Raw genomic sequence first — 16,320 nt, forward strand, 5'->3', positions numbered from 1 at the left:
AAGAAGTCTGAAGTTCAGTTCACAGAAATGTTTTAAGATGCAAAATGAACTCTCTCCAGGTAAGAGGCTGGTGGTATCTCAGCTGGTCCAGAAATTCTCTGCAGCCTGTTACCATGTGCACAATAACCTCCAACTGGAAATTATTCTGAGCCACTTGAATCCAGTCCACATCCTCGTACACTATTTCTGCGATATTTGATTGAAGTTGAACAAGCATTCATTACTGTACAGTGCAACATTTGATTTCATTCTACATCAAGAAGTAATCTTCTCTTTTTGCTGCATTCTCTCATTACTTTTCTCTCTTAGGTCTAAATTTTCTACTATCACTCTGACCTTGAACACTGTAATCTGTGTTTTATGATGCTGGAGTTACAAATCAAACCAAACTTGTGTGGTAGAGTGGTAATTGTTCCTGCTTTGTATTCAGGAAATCAATTGAGGAAGGGAATTTGTTTCTCACTGAAAACTGGTAGTCATGACCAAGATTTTTGTGATTTTTCTCAGTCCCTCTAGACAGTTTATAGCTCAGCTGATGACTGCTTCTTTCGCTATTCATAATCCATAGTAATCATGTTTTTCAATACTATAGCCTCTGCAATGAAAATGGAAGAAACATTGTTCTTTATCACATTGTTTCACATGAAAGCTACTTCTGCTTGGCTTGTTATGTCATTTGCCATAAGCAAGATTGTAATAGTTTTAAATTAATTAAATATAGTAATATTTTGGGTGATAAACAGAAAACATCTACGGAATAAAACTCACATATTTCAAAGAATGTCTCTGTTATTATTAAGGAGTGATATGATTAATGACAAATTGGCCAAGAACCAGACAGGGAGAACAACCTTTTCAGGGACAGCCTCAGCTGCCCTGCTGAACATCAGCCCCCGTTGGTTGCCTGTGGTTGATCTCAGTCAGCCCATGGTCTTCACACGTGCCTTCCAAGTTGCCGGACTGAGGGGTTCTCTGCATCTGCTAACTTTGAGTCAAAGCTCTCAGTCAATATTCTGTTATGGCCGGCGAAGAATGGAGTCTCCAAATCCTTGTGACACTTGAATCGTAACGCTTAAAACCACAGGACGTGGCTGTAGAGTAGCACCTCGTTTCTGACGGACAGACCGCTTCTCATGTTAAGGAGGGGCTCAAGCACACCCAATCATTGAGCTGGCCTCTTTCCCACCAGGTAAGCCCAATGTCAAAGGTCACCCCAAGATGCTACACTGTTTGAACCCACTGTATCAGCTGTCCGAGAAACTGAACTACTTTGGGCTTTTGGATGCATCTCTCGGCCTTAAGGAAGAGCACAGCAGTGTTCTTCAAGACATTGATAACAATTTCCCAAGACTGTAGCCAGAGGTCCAGTCTACCAGGATATGCCTCCAGATATCCGACAAGAAGCAATGGACCACAGGACATACAGACTGAACAGCACAGGGGAGACTAGTCCATCCGCCCTCTTGCCACAATATGCATTTGCTTGGGAATTTTGGCCACCGTATATAGGGCATGCAGTAGGTGGAGAGTTGGATTTGATGGTGCTGATTGCTGGAGTGGAAGAGTGGAATGCTGTCCAATAGAAGACAAACAGGCAGCTGAGGAAAAGAGGTGATGACAAATTTGTTTAAGGGAAATTTGGTGAGAAGAAGAGGTAGTAAAACAAGTTTTGGTGACCCTGTGAATCAGAAAGGATTTTTCAGCATCTATGTGGATAGGAAATATGATTCTTTGACCATGAGGTATGAAGAACAGGGGATGGAAAATGGAGGGGCCAGTGATATGAGAAGAGGTGAGAAGTCTTTGGGGCACAGATGGGGAGGAAGGTATAGTTGATGTTTGGGGATACAGGTGGTTGTGTGGGTGGCATGGGACACAACAGGTGAAATGAGGCTTTGCTTAATGTGTAACCATCTTCATGGCTAAAGTTATGGGGGTTTTGTTGATTTCAGTTGCTTCCCTGATTATGTGGGGGTGGTAGATGCAGATGTTGGTTATGACTTCTGTTTAGTCAGTGTTAACGCTGTATTTGCTGTAGAATGGTGGCCACATGAACAAGCTGCTGCTAAGGATTTCCCTGGCCACCTGAACTCCAGGCATCCCATTATTGCATTTTCTGTGAAATTGGAAAGGGATCACCATCTATCCTTTCTGGATGTCCTAGTCAACTGACACCTGGATAACTCAATGGGTTATGTCACCTATAGAAAAGCTACCCACAAAGACTTACAGGCAGCATTATGCCATCCACCAGCTTACAAGAGGTCCATCATCACCATCTTGGTGGACAAAGAATCCTATCTGTGACAAGGGCGGGCAGGCTTTGGAACTACAACTTGTTCAGTTAATTTTCTGAGTCATTGGCTACTCCATGCAGGATATCAACAGAACATCCAAACCCAGACCTGCCAAGAAAAGGACAAACCACAGAGCATACCTTCCATGTATCCAAGGAACCACTGATTGATTTACAAGCTACTGAAGAAGCTTGACATGAACACAATACAGAAACACTGAACTGAATGGCACCCAAATTCAAATCCATGGAAGACGGGAAACTCCTGGCCTATGAATTGAGTGTTTACAAGATCCCATATTCCTGTGGTAAGGTGCACATTGGCCAAATTGGCTGTCACTTCACAAGGATTTCAGAACACATCAGGGACACGAGGCTGGAGAACCAGCAATCACCAGTAGCTGAACATTCTACAACAATCAAGCACAGTATCATCTTTGACAAAACATCTGGAGCTACCATCCTCGCATAATCAAGGAAACAGTTGAAATTAACAAACACCCTCATAATTTTAACTGAAGATGGTTACAGATTAATCAAAACATGGCTTCACCTGTTTTCCCCCATGCCATACCAACCACCTCTGTCCCCAAACACTGACTAAACTTTCCTCCTTATGTGTGTCCCCAAAACTTTTCACCTCTTCTTTGATCACTTAGCCCTGAAATGGGCAAAATTTGACAAAAGTTGGATAATTTTCAGACATCCCCAAAAGCTGAAGTTGTATATTTATGTATTCTTGCTTGGTTGTTATTTTTAGAATACAGTAAAACCTCTCTAAGTTTGACACTTGGGGTTCCACGAAAACGTGTCCAACTTACAGAGGTGTCCAAGATAAAGGGAAAGAGAAAAATCAGATTGTGTCTAATGACAATATAATCTATTTACTTACATACACTAACTACTGTAGGCTTACTTGAATTAAGAATTAATGACAATAGTATTAATAATAATCGTTTGAAGCCCACTCCCATGCATTGCACATTACACCCCAGCCTCAATAACATTTTCTGAAGTTAATTCCACCAATTTTCACTTCCCCATCGCAAAAAGAAAAATTCCATTTCTGTTAACACAGTCTGAACTCAAATGTAAGCACAGTACTGATGGAGTTAAAACTGTCTTTTCTGCAATACTGTAGTCCAGTTAAGGGTTCAGCAAAAGAATAGTTAAACACTTGCAATGCATTCCAATGATGTGTTCAATGTCCATAAGATAATCCTCCAGAGAGGAGGCATTCATCAGTCAGAAATTCAAAATAACAAAAGATGTAACTGAAAAAGTTTCCCTGAAAAGCATCGAAGCTAAGTGCATGAACCTGACCAACTTACAACAAAAGGGGTGTTCAAGTTCCAGGATAAAGGGGTGTCCAAGGTATTGTGGACATGTAAAATTATAGGATATTCGCCAGTTCCAATTAAAAGTGTCCAATATAAAGGGTTGTTCAACTTGAGGGGTTTTACTGTATATGACAGAAAATTCAGTGTGGATCATAAAACTCGGTTCCTAAAATGCTTCATTAATGGCAGGTTTGTGTTACTTGTCGTGTTGGTCCCTGATGATGGGACACAGTCTCCGAAAGTCAGAATTTTATTCATGTGGTTCGTTGTCTGAAAAGACTTCATTGTGTTTAGTCACCATCAAAGCTTAAAAATGTTTATAATCTGCAGTACATCTGTAATATTCTTGAGAATCTACTAATAAGAAATTGTGCCAAAAATAGTGAGGTTTGATATGCTGATTGATTAACAGACATAGCCTCAGCTATTAGTCAAAAACAATCCTTACCTGACACTAAGGCCAGTTTGTGTTGTGTTCTTTTTAATTAAGGTAGGAAAAGTAATATATTTTTCATTCTACCTGCCGTAGTTAAGTATATAATATTGTGTGAAGTATGTTTTTCATGTAATGATTTGTAATCTCAGTAGATTGAAGAGTTGAGAGTGCTATATAACATATTGTGTCTTTTTACATTAAACCTATAAAGATGTCAAGACTTTTTCATATAGAAGACATGTACCATAACATTAAAGCTGTGAAATGTTACTCCTTATTTATCATGTTATGTTTTCTTTTAATATTACGTAAAATAGATGTGGTTGGGAGATACTATATACTAGTTTTTGTATTACATTATGATACATGTTAGCTGGCTTCTAGCAATGAGTAGAATTGTTCTGGTTTAATGATGTAATATTTTATTCTTCTTCCAATCAGTTGTTTTATTGTGCTTTCACTGGTACCATGCATTAAACTGTTCTTGTAGAAGTGTCTGTATTATTATAATATTTGCATGTTGTGGTTATTTCCTTCATTAGGAAAAAGAAAATACAAATATATGCTTGGAAGTTTAACAGGGTTTAGGGAACTGTTATACATGGTTTTAATTTTATAATGTTGACATATGTTATTCTTGAAATATTTTGTATGTTTTGTAAATTAATAAAGAGAATTTTTTTTCTTGGGTCAACTATTTGTTAGGGTAGGGAAATTTTGTAAGTAAAAGTTGGCTTGACATGTAGCTTGGATGTGGGGAAACAAATGCATACAGAAATTTGGTTTAGAAGGTGCTTGGAAAGCAGCCACTTAAAAGAGTGAGGATAAGCAGAATTGGAAAATATGTAGATGTGAGAATGGGAGGCAGGACAGATATTGGTAGCATTGAACATTTTGGTTATTCTGTAAGAGTAGTTTTGAAAACATTCCAGGGCATGTTTATTTTTGATAATTTAATAATAATTGTTGTAGTTATTAAGATTCTGTGTCATAAGCTTCTGTACATTCAGTTAATTTTGTTTGGATTTTAAAATTATCAGACTTAGTCTGACAAAAGGCTGGATGAAGTAGAATGCTTCTTACATGAGTTGAAAATTGCACATGCATTACTGAGTGAATATACATACATTGCTAGAAGCTGCTTACCTTGTCTACTGTGCTTCATTATTTTATGCTTTTATCTGATTTATTTCAGAATATTATGAATTCCAACTTTTATTGTATTATTAGATATATCATTATTTTGTACTATTGTGAAATTCAGAGGTGTATATTGATTGTATTATATTACAAATTTTACATAGCAAATATATTCTTTTACTACCCTGCGGCCCAGCTAAAATGTGGTTCTGTGTTTGACCAAGATTGTGACTATATAGTGGCTTATAAGGTCATTCATGGGCAAACATTTTAGAATTTTACCCACATTAGACTGAGGATTATCTCTAGTATGTTATCCATACTCCGTCAAAATAAAACTTTTTCCAACACTAATCTGGTTCATGCTCAAATTATTGAGCTAGCTGCATCCAGTTCACTCCATCGATTCATGTCTCCCTAAGGTCCATCTTAATGTTATCTTCCCACCTACACCTAGGTCTTCCCAGCGGTCTCCTCCCATCAGGCCTCACAATCAATGCCTTGTAAACTCTCTTCCCCCATGCATGCTGCATGTTACACCCACCTCACAGTCCTTTATTGTATCACCCTAACACAGAGGTTCCCAAAGTGTGGGGTGCACCCCCTTGGGGGGGGGGGGGTCGTGTTGTTTGTATGAAATACTTTTTTAACGAAATATGGAGAAACATTTGTAACATCCTTTGCTTGGTTGAGGCAATTTAGTTGTCTTACAGTGCTGTAGAATTTAGGCCGTATATTTTATTACAGTTTTTTTTTAAATTAAATGCATTGAATAATATATAGTAAATTATAAAAAAATGTATACTCATAGCTAAATTTTATGTCAAATCTGTTTGCTTGCACTTGTTCTGGAAGGGGGGGCATGAAATTCATGAAATGTTTTAAGGGGGACGCAAGGTATAAAAGTTTGGGAACCTTTGCCCTAACAATATCAGGTGGGGAGTACAGGCTGTGAAGCTCATCATTATGCAATTTTCTCCATGAACTGCCCCCCTCCCTTTTTGGTCCAGATATGTTCCTCATCACTCGGTTCTCAAAGACCCTCAATATATGTTCTCCCTCAAAGTGAGATACTAAATTTTGCACCCATACAGCATAAATGGCATAATTACACTCTTGTATATTTTAATCTGTTTTTTTGATATGAGACGGAAAGGCAAAAGATTTTGTACTGAATGATAGCAAGCATTCCCTGAGTTTAATCTTCCCTTGATTTAATCATGAGTGTCATTCTGACTTGTTCGTGTCGTCCCCAAGTACTTGAATTTTTTCACATTTTAAAACGATTCATTGCCTATTCTTATATTCTGGTTCTGTCCTGAATTCTGATGCTGAGACATGATCATGTACTTTCTAGACAAGCATCCTACTAGCCCTTAAGAGTGTTTCTGTTTTTCCTTTTATAGTATTTATATTATTGTCCAGCAGATTAATATCATTAGCATAGACTAAAAGCTGATGTGCCCCATTCAGTTCCAAACTGCCCTGATTTTCTTTAACTTTCCTGATAACATATTCTAAGGCAGAATCGAAAAGCAGTGCAATAGAGCATCTCTGTTTCAGGCTATTCTGAATAGGAAATGTATCGGACAAATGTTTACCTACACAGATTTCGTTAGAGGTTTCACTTGAACAGTTTAATTAGCCTGTCTAGCTTCTTGGGTATACCAAATTCAAGCAAAATATTGTAAAGAGCAACAGTTTCAATTATTTAATTTAATAACCTATATTTGAGATTTTAGGTTCTTACAGCAGTTGGTTGTCTTCTTGGTTGTGACACCATGTGATGTAGGTGGTTGTCAGTATTTTGGAGGAACACGCAGCCTCCATATGAGATTTGAGGTTTTCACGGTGGTGAGGATGATGTTCTCGGTTTTGGCATCATGTAGACTCATCTGTAGGTGCCAACATTTCAGACAAACATACAGTCTCTACCTTCAAAGCTGAATGTCATCATAATGCTTCTATATTCAAGGTAGACGGCTGGGTCTGCTGTCCCTCGTAACTTGAATCCAAAATTATTCAAGCATTTTGAAACCACTTTTTCCTTCTGTGCTATGAAATGTTGCTGGGCTTCAGATTATTCATCTTCAGGAGTTGATTTGTTCTAAGCTATCACAAACTATGTTGAGATCACAAATTGTCATATTTTACCTTTGACAGACCTGAAAATGGTTATTGAGCTAAACTAAGACACAGGCAGGTCAAATAGTGTACATTCTGAAGGGTTTAAGGCTTATTTTGGGCCAGTGCTTTATTTGTTGTCTTCAGTGATGTGTTTTATTTTCAGTGCTTTATTTTGAGCTTTAGTATGAATACAAGAAAAATGCAAAACTGATGAAGTGAACAATGTATCACAGTTCTATTTCATATATTTATGAAGCCCACTGTAGTATTTGCTGTTCACGTCTTTGGAAACATGTCATATGGATAAATATTCATAACATAAAATAATGTTAATTTACTTGAAGGTCTAACACAGGGGTTCTCAACTTCCAGACTGCATACATTTTTGTGATTTTACTCTGTATGATGAAACTAATTCAACCAAATTAAATATTTTTTATATGCAATTAAAAAATTGACATAATGGGAACTGGAAATGACTATGGAAACAATGATATTAAATGGTAACCAACAGATATCAAAAATGATGATTCAGAGCTAATGGATAAGGACTTACTGTAACTACATCAGGACTTCAGGAAAGGAATTTAATGATGGATTTTCTTACTTGAAAGTAAGAAAAATATTAATAAAGATGTTTTATTCTCATTCTTTGTGTATATTGATGCTACACCAAGGAACATACAACTGGAATTTGCTGATTTTCAGAGTTGCTTAACACTAAAGGAAAAAATTCTGTGACTCATCGCTTACTGATTTCCATTCAAAATACATCTCTACAAAAGTATCCTGAAACCACAAAACCTGATTTTTTAAAGTCATTGGTGTTGGGCAGTACCTACTGCTGTGTGCATCTGTTCAGCTTAATGAAGAACGTCAAAGCAAGAAGTAGGACATGTCTTGTAGAGATGCATGTGAATCTCAGAAACAGAAATTCAACCTGATATTGACAAATTAAACAGTGTCAAGTGTCTCACTTATGACTGATACAGTTAAACAGAATTATCGAGTAATGTGTGAACCTGTAGGTTAGTAGCGTTTTTAATAAACTGTCCTCATTTATAAACCTTGTGGCCCTCATGCCAATAAGAAGGGGAATGTGGCCCCAGGCCATGAAATGCTTGAGAACCCTTACAGGTCATTTGGTTCTGTGTCAGGCACATTTTAACAATATGTAACAATTTAACCTAGAAAATAAACTAAAATGTACCTTCATTGTTTGGATGTGTGGATAAATGAACTTCAATTTTTTGTTGGACCCTGGTCTGACATTCAGAATATCATATTCCAGTCAAGTGTCACACTGAGTCTGTCTGTCTGTCTGACAGTGCAGGCGAAGCAAGTAGCTACCTAGGGCCGCAAATTCTGTTTCTTGTTTTTAAATAAAAATTAATTTCATATTGGGACTGTTCACTGACAATTGTCTAAACATTTGCAGCAGTGAAAACAAAACTAACTGAACTGTAGCAGTGGCATTGTTTAATTGCATAATCTCAAGCTGACAGAACAGAAATCTATCTGCCAATGATGGTAAATATTAGAGTTGATTTATGAAAGTAGTGAAGAACTCATCTGTGTCTTGAAATCAAGTGACTTTTATACATAACTGATCATTTACATAATGTGTGACAGGAAGACCTCAACACTGTATGAACTTGTCATTACTGACAGAAACAAGCAAAATGTATTTTTATGGACTCCAAATGATAGGAAAGTTCTCTTGCCGTGTCTTCAACATTCAAAGTAAGTGCCATGACATTGCAAGTATTACAACAATTATAAAAAACAGTTATACTGCTAATGTTACAGTTGCACTGCTGATTTCATTGGTCTGAATTGAAAGGAATTTATCCAAATTAAAGTAATTAAAAATTACCATGGAAATATACAACAGAATATAGTTCTTTAAATAAAAGTCAGTGTGGAAAGGGTTAACGATACTTTTAAATTAATCTCTTGTCTTGAAATAGAAACTGGTTCTCACTCAGTTACGTAATTACATGAAAATCATTTAATAAGCATTTATAAATATTAAATTATAGGCATTATTAATGCATGTGTCAGTCTTTCTATAATAACCTGGAGTAAGGAAAGAAGTGTTGCTTACATGAATCTAAAACTTCAGTTCTTTGTTTTTGTACGGGAATGTTTTATGGACGGATACAGATATGGATATTATTTGGTTCATACACTTCGTTCTCAACCTTTCTAAGTACATAAAGAGAAAATATTAACTTCCTGTATAAACATTTGTTCTTTCCTTCATTAAACCATACATGTGAAAAGTACTTATTCAATTCTACTGTATTTCTTTACAGATATATAATTTTACATCCTGATATGTACACCAGATATTGGTGTTAGATGAGCAGATAATTAACTATATATTTGATTGATTGTTGGGTTATTTAGTGACAGTTTTTCAACTTTGTATGTTATATAGTATCAAATTGGAAGATGATTGTGAATGATGAATTTGAACATATGTCAATGGCTGGAGAAGGAACTATTCCAGCATTCACCTGGAGGAACTATGGAAAACTGTGTGAAACTTCAGTCAGGAAAGTTGGTCTCTGAGCTCATATTCTAACTGAAGACACTACAAATATGAAGCACGAGTAGTGCTAATGACTCAACAGCAATGTCTTGTAAATATACATATAGTTACGGATGGAGAATTTTCATTGGTTTTTGATATGGTTATCATGTACCATACTCAATATGCCCAATCCTCAGTATGCCAAGTAAGACATTTGTATTGTCTACATGACAAGACAAACAGTTGCTTGTGAATCTCAGGATGTACTTGCAGAAGTGGAATTTAACAGATTTTTACTTCTACACGTGTAGTCTTATTCAGATATCATGGTAATATCCCTATAATAATAATAATAACAATTATAATATTTATAATGCAAACCATACTTGCCAGTGTATAAGACACTTTTTCAACTCAGTAATTTTGCTAAAATCATCCTGCATTATATATACTCTAGATGAGGGTTCACAACAGCTACTATACACAAATAAAAGATCACAATCTTCAGTGTAAAAGACACACATTTCTGAAAGGAAAAAGAAAATGTCATATATCTCCAAATATGGAACTTATACAGGAATATAAATACATTACTTGTGGTAAACAGACAAGTATAAAATGTGAACAGATTTTATAAAACATAATATTGAGACTATCAGAATAATACAAATTTATGTTCTTGTGAAATGAATATCTGTAAGAAGGTGGGACAAATTCATTTCACTGTTATACATCACTCTTTTCCCTGCTGAGATTCAGAATTCGTAACTCTTTGGAAAATATATATAACCAACTCTAGCCGTCTAGTTTGTTTTTTTGTTTTGGTGCAATATAATTGCTATTTAATGAAGAATAATACTTTTAACATACATGTGACATAGCTAAACTATAATTGTGAAATGTCAACTATTAGATAGGTTAGGTTAGGAAGTTGGCAGATGTGAACAGGTACATATGTCTGAATTTGTGAACCAGACTGTATTTGCGACTTCCCATGAATTCTAACAGTGCTCTAGATGATTCAGGGTTTCTGTCCTCTTCACTCCTGGCTACTCCAATTATATCAACATGAACTCTGTCTGTGGGAATGGTTTTCAGCACCTGTAAGAACAACATTAGGAATGAGATGAAATGATAGGATACGTCTATGAAACAAAGAAAGCAGACCATCTCACTGAAACACAGTGCAGATATAAAGAATGTTTAATGCTTCAAGATGAAGTGGAAATTGCAAAGGGGAGGACATGTCTCTTAAGGCCCTCCTACTTTAATGGCGGTCTCACTTTCACATGGTGGATTCTGTTTCCATAAAGCTTCTGTCACCCAAGTGGTGTGAACCTGATTATTACAACTGCAGCAGAGAAAATTCCAGTACATAATTCCAAAAGATGGCAAGGCGTAACTGATATACCTGTTGTGGAAACTGGTACATCTGGTGCAGAGGAAATGCAATTATATAAATTTAGATGGTGTTAAATTATGTGTGAGTTTGGCACATTCAATGTGTTAACAGTAGAAATAACCAGTACACTTGTGTTAACCTTAAACCAGCCAATTTTGGTACCTGTATTTCTGCCCCTTCTGCATCCAGGCTGAGGTAGTTGAAAGAAGTTGCATTGATTGCTAGAAGTAGAGAGAAGAGAGGGAAGCATTTGACCCGTGTAAACACATATTCCTGATTCCTGTCAGGACCTTCTATAGCTTCACGAAATGTGACCTGTAAAGAGGGCATATGTGTCATGATGAATGTGACTGTTCCTGATATTTCTGTTGAAAAAAAAAGGAGACACTTTCTACATAGCAGCATCTTAAATATATTGTTTATTGCTCATTTAATTATTTTATGAAACTATATCACTTGTACCAGTTGCTGATTTCATGTAGCATAATACTATTTTAGTTCTTGAATGGATAATCAATTTTCACACAACTCAAATCAACACTTTTTGTCTTGGCCTAACGTTTTGGCACAGTTTTTAATATCCATTCATCCTATCATTATCAGACCAGTTAATAAAATGTCCTGTATATACTGTTTTAGTGCATTACAAATGACAGGAGGAATTTCATTTTACTACATTCTCATATGTTCGACATGAATGGTTAAAGGTACACATACTACAGTTCACTATGGCAGTGTTAATATTACATGATCAAACTAATGATAAATCAGTTTGTATAATCAGCAAATAGACACAGGCTGAATGCATTATTATAGAGACAACTTAAGTGACTTCACCTCTTGACATGTCTGTTTCCGATAGCTGTATAGGAAACTAATATGTCTGTCATGACATATAACAGAAAATTATCAGATGTTAAACAGAAATAACAGCAAAATAAATTTGAAGGAGACAAATTTCTTATCTTTCTGAAAATTTGTGGCTAGGACAACAGATTTCTGTATACACATGAATGTATTTCATAAAATATTACTCTCAGACATTGCTATGCATGTAACAAGATAAGCACTTAAAATGTGAACAAAATCTAACAGATAGATTGTAAGTTGTATTAGTTTAAAGAATAGGCATTGCAACGTGTACTGCTACAAAGTGTATGGCTGATGCAGGCAGGCACAAAACTACATGGTATGAAATATGTTAAGAAATACTTGGCATGCCAAATTAGAAATACAAACCTCTTTTGGGTATGGTGTTGGACTAAGACAAGCATGTATGCAGTGGGCCCGAAGCCTGTTCTGGGCTCGCAGAATAAGATAATCCTTAGGATTGGGTTGGATCAACAGACCATGCCAGTTCAGTTCTCTTTCAAGCCATTCAGTGTCAGATGATCTGTTGTGTCGATAGGCACCAGCTTCAACAAATATGCCACCTTTCTGAAAGTATAAAATTGACCCAGGTACAGTACGGAAAGCGGAAGCAATGGGTATGAAGTGTTTGAGGAGTGCATTGGGTATAACAAGGAGGGATAGAGTAGGAATGAAGAAGTTAGGAAATGAATGGATGTGAGGGGTCTGGTAGAGAGAGTAGAAGAAGCAAGAATGAAGTGGTATGGACACGTGAAGCGAATGGGAGAAGGGCGGACAGCACGACAAATGTTGGATATGAGAGTGACTGGCACAAGACCAAGGGGAAGACCACGAAGAAGGTCGGAGGAGCAGATAAAACGAGGAGTGATGGAGAGAGGTGCTCAGTGGCAGTTGGTGGAAGAAGAGGAGTGGTGGAGGGACAGGAAGAGATGGAGGGGCTTTACCAAGCGGACCCAGCACCAGGCTGGAAACAGCAATGGATGATGATGATGATGATGTGTGGTGGATAACCAGTATTTTATTCTCTGAAAGGTGAGACTTTTCTCTTTACTAGAATGTCTGTTGGACCCACTCACTCAGCTTTATATCAATTGGTACTGGAAGCACTATTCCTGGGGTGTCACAGACATCATGTCAAAGAGAATAATCACAGAAATATAGTGAACTTGTCAGCTCTTTATAACATAGTCTGAGCATGTCCTCTTGTTACAATTATAGAAAGAGAGACTTACCTTAAACTGGAGAAGTCTGGCCACAAATTCTGTCTGTGGTGGTGGATCTACAACTAAGTTCCTCATTCCAAGTGATGAAGAGGGCAAATGGAGATGTACTGCTCGTATGTAGGTGATGAATTGAGGGTTGTCTTGGGCCACATTCCGAAAGTCCAGATCAGTCATGTTGAAGGCTTGCCGTCTTGGTGCTACGAGGAAGAGTTCTATAGTTATATAGGTGTAACACAAGTCCTACAGACTACTACATGAATTGATAGTCTGTGGGTACTGTTGCCAAAGTGCTGACTGTGGAGGAATATGAAAGGATATAGGTACGTATTTATTCATATTCTGATTTATTTAAAAATTCTTAATACTTCAACAAAAGAAACTGCTTTGAAAGAGAGAAACCATGTAGGATAATGACAAAAATTCAGAATGAAATAATGTATAATCATAAGTATATCAGGATTTCTGTCTTCTGGGTTGTTGCGCTGTGTAGTCTGGTCGATGTTATCTATATACTTTTACAGTTTTCATTGAAATACATGAACATACATTTTAATAATTGCTTTCTTTCTTCTCCACTGATTCAGTCCTTTAATGGAAACAGATTGCTGACAGAACAGCATAGATTCAGAGGTCCTTGATTCTGTATTACAAACTGATCAGCGAATGCAATGCCTACCTTATGATATAAGTTAAAATGTCTCTTGTCCTGTTAGTTTTTAAAGAATGATTATTTATAAATAATGTCAATTATCATACTTAGAAAACTTAATATATCAAATCAATGTTCTTAGTGTCTTATTTAGGTAAATCAGCATCAATCCAACACAATGTGAATCAGTTCTCTGGTAGTGTATTAGACTCGTACACATGTGGCGATGCAATTGAATCCCAATGAAGTCAAGTTTTTTTTGTTTTTAGCTGCCATGTTGTTATTTTATGTTATACAAAGAATTATTTCCCTAAAGTTGTGTAGTATTTTCTTAAATTCATATCACCCTACATCATTGTATAGTCCTACTTTAAGCAGTATTAGTGTTGATCCTAACTCATAAGTCTGTTCATTTACCACGTTGCTTTTAATAACTAGGAAATTAAAAATGTTTTATTTTTGGGTAGATTCCAATGGCATAACGTTCATACCAAATTTTATCCAAAAATCCATCCAGTGGTTCTTGAGTTGAATCATGTGGACAAACAAACAGACATGGTCAGCTATATTGCTTTTACTTCATGCACATCATGCAAAGAATACTTTAAAAACCACTTTCTTCTTCCTACTAAGCTTTCCTATTTTATGTGGGTCAAACCATAAATAAAACAAAATACATGATAATCATAATTTATAAAGCTGGTATAGCAGTATTAAATATTCAATTAAATTAAATTCACATACTCTGTGACTTTCTATAATTTCTGATTAGTAACAAAATGAGATGTAAATAGTTATAACTGACACTTTAATTTGTAACTGGAAATACCTCTTATGTCCATGGCCATAAGAAGCACCATCATAACAACAGAGAAAGCTGTCAAGAAGACAGCATATGGAAGGAGTCGCCTCAATAGGCTGGGAGTTGAAGATGCCACCATTCAGTTGTCCTTCAGTTCCGAGTTCTGCAAGGAGTAAATAAAATATATCTAAATTTAATTATTTTAAATCTTGCTACTTAGTTATTTAAATCAGACCCATGTTCATAAAACTGAGGACAATGTCCCTGTTTTCAGTATACATCTATGAAACTACAGTGTGTAACCAAAATTACTGTCTCTTACCACTAAATAAAGGTATAAACCCACATCATACCAGGAACCAACATTACTATACAAACAGCCATGAACTTGAAGCCTACATATGGTCACCAATTGTGATAGGACAGTCTTTCTTCATTCGCCTTCCAAATAGCTTAAAATGATCAAGTATTGACAAGCTGCTACAAGTCAAGTTTAATATTTAACAAACTACATCTACTAAAACCAAACAATTCTTAAGTAATGAAGTGACCTTATTATTGTAACCCTATTTGGTACAGTAATCTGCCAAAGTCCGCGGAACTTATTAAATAAATAAATTTTTGTAGAAAAACACTAAATATAATAATAAAAACAATGCTTAATCCTTTTCAAAGTATGTTGAACCATGAACAGAACTTTGGTTATATAAGCATGCTTCCATCAACATACGTATGTGGGTACCAAAATATGGAAAATATAATGGAATGTAGGTTATTTTAAATTTATTGGTCTGTAAACCTTCAGTTACGTATTTTAACAAAGAATACATAATAAACAATCCATAATAATTCCCAAAGAAAGTCCAGAGCGGTAATCTATGGTTTAGAGTTTCTTAATTACAGAGTTATATTCAAAATATACTGGGTCATTTCTTCATATCTGTCGATCATATTTGGTTATGCATTTATATTCTTCATAACCCTACTGTCTTCTAACATTTAACACAACAATTTCTGCTAGTGAAATAGTTGATAAAAGTCACGCTAGATGTAGCGATAATCAAAAGAAGTCAAAATATGGCGTGTGACAGGCTTGAAGAAGTAAATTTACGGCTGAAAAATTATTTACGTTAGTACTGAACACTTACATTTCAAGATCGTTTCATTCATAATTTAACAAATTTCAAGCATAAGGTACAGCTTAATTTATAAACTATATTATTGTAGAGTTTTATTTAACCACGTACCTTATTACATGATGTAGACCGGCTTTGTTGTTAAATCTATAATTGCATATGTTAATATACTTGTTTGTTGTACAATATCTTTGAGGCACTATGCATTGGGCAATTTTTTCTGCCCTTGAAAATGAACCCAACCAGGTGAGTCAAGCAGCGATAGGCGGCAGGTGTGTCAAGGTTCTTTCCACAAGAACCTTAGTTTGAAGAAGGTCCACATTCCTCTGAGAAGGAGTAGGGATATCGGCCTTACGTACC

At 36.1% G+C, this 16,320-nt stretch overlaps 2 protein-coding genes across 7 annotated transcripts in view; one reads left to right on the forward strand and one right to left on the reverse strand.

The window, feature by feature from the left end:
• Nucleotides 1-7,962: 7,962 nt before the first annotated feature.
• On the reverse strand, nt 7,963-16,231 carry LOC110832429 (protein Star). 4 transcript variants are annotated; one of them, XM_022069413.2, is made up of 6 exons: nt 16,072-16,231; nt 14,852-14,987; nt 13,383-13,570; nt 12,520-12,717; nt 11,443-11,595; nt 7,963-10,979 (listed from the first exon to the last, which is right to left on the reverse strand). In XM_022069413.2, exons 2-6 carry the CDS (start codon nt 14,961-14,963, stop codon nt 10,797-10,799), a joined length of 834 nt encoding a protein of 277 aa, XP_021925105.1. In that variant the 5' UTR covers nt 14,964-14,987; nt 16,072-16,231; the 3' UTR covers nt 7,963-10,796. The 4 variants fall into 4 exon arrangements, with proteins under 4 accessions (XP_021925105.1, XP_021925107.1, XP_021925106.1 ...); XM_022069415.2 differs by lacking the exon at nt 16,072-16,231 and adding an exon at nt 15,747-15,834; XM_022069414.2 differs by lacking the exon at nt 16,072-16,231 and adding an exon at nt 15,726-15,834.
• The window catches only part of LOC110832427 (serine/threonine-protein kinase 32A), a 69,315-nt gene continuing 68,896 nt past the window's right edge, over nt 15,902-16,320 (forward strand). For all 3 annotated transcript variants that reach the window (XM_087350609.1, XM_022069409.2, XM_087350610.1), the window contains exon 1: nt 15,902-16,018. The gene's annotated coding sequence lies outside the window, so the exon portion shown is untranslated. The remainder of the gene's footprint in view (nt 16,019-16,320) is intronic.

Source organism: Zootermopsis nevadensis, unplaced genomic scaffold (genome assembly GCF_977971745.1).
Source record: "Zootermopsis nevadensis isolate Lab colony 2312 unplaced genomic scaffold, Znev_1.0 Znev_ptg000017l, whole genome shotgun sequence".
Lineage (NCBI taxonomy): Eukaryota > Metazoa > Arthropoda > Insecta > Blattodea > Termopsidae > Zootermopsis > Zootermopsis nevadensis.

Bases quoted from the DNA above. Each gene is read 5' to 3' on its own strand.
- LOC110832429 (XM_022069413.2), bottom strand. From the start codon at position 14,963: ATGGTGGCATCTTCAACTCCCAGCCTATTGAGGCGACTCCTTCCATAT. The intron at 11,596-12,519 runs GTTTGTATTTCT...CCCTCTTTACAG, and splicing joins CAACACCATACCCAAAAGAG to GTCACATTTCGTGAAGCTAT. The intron at 10,980-11,442 runs GTACCAAAATTG...TTGTTCTTACAG, and splicing joins CAGAAGGGGCAGAAATACAG to GTGCTGAAAACCATTCCCAC.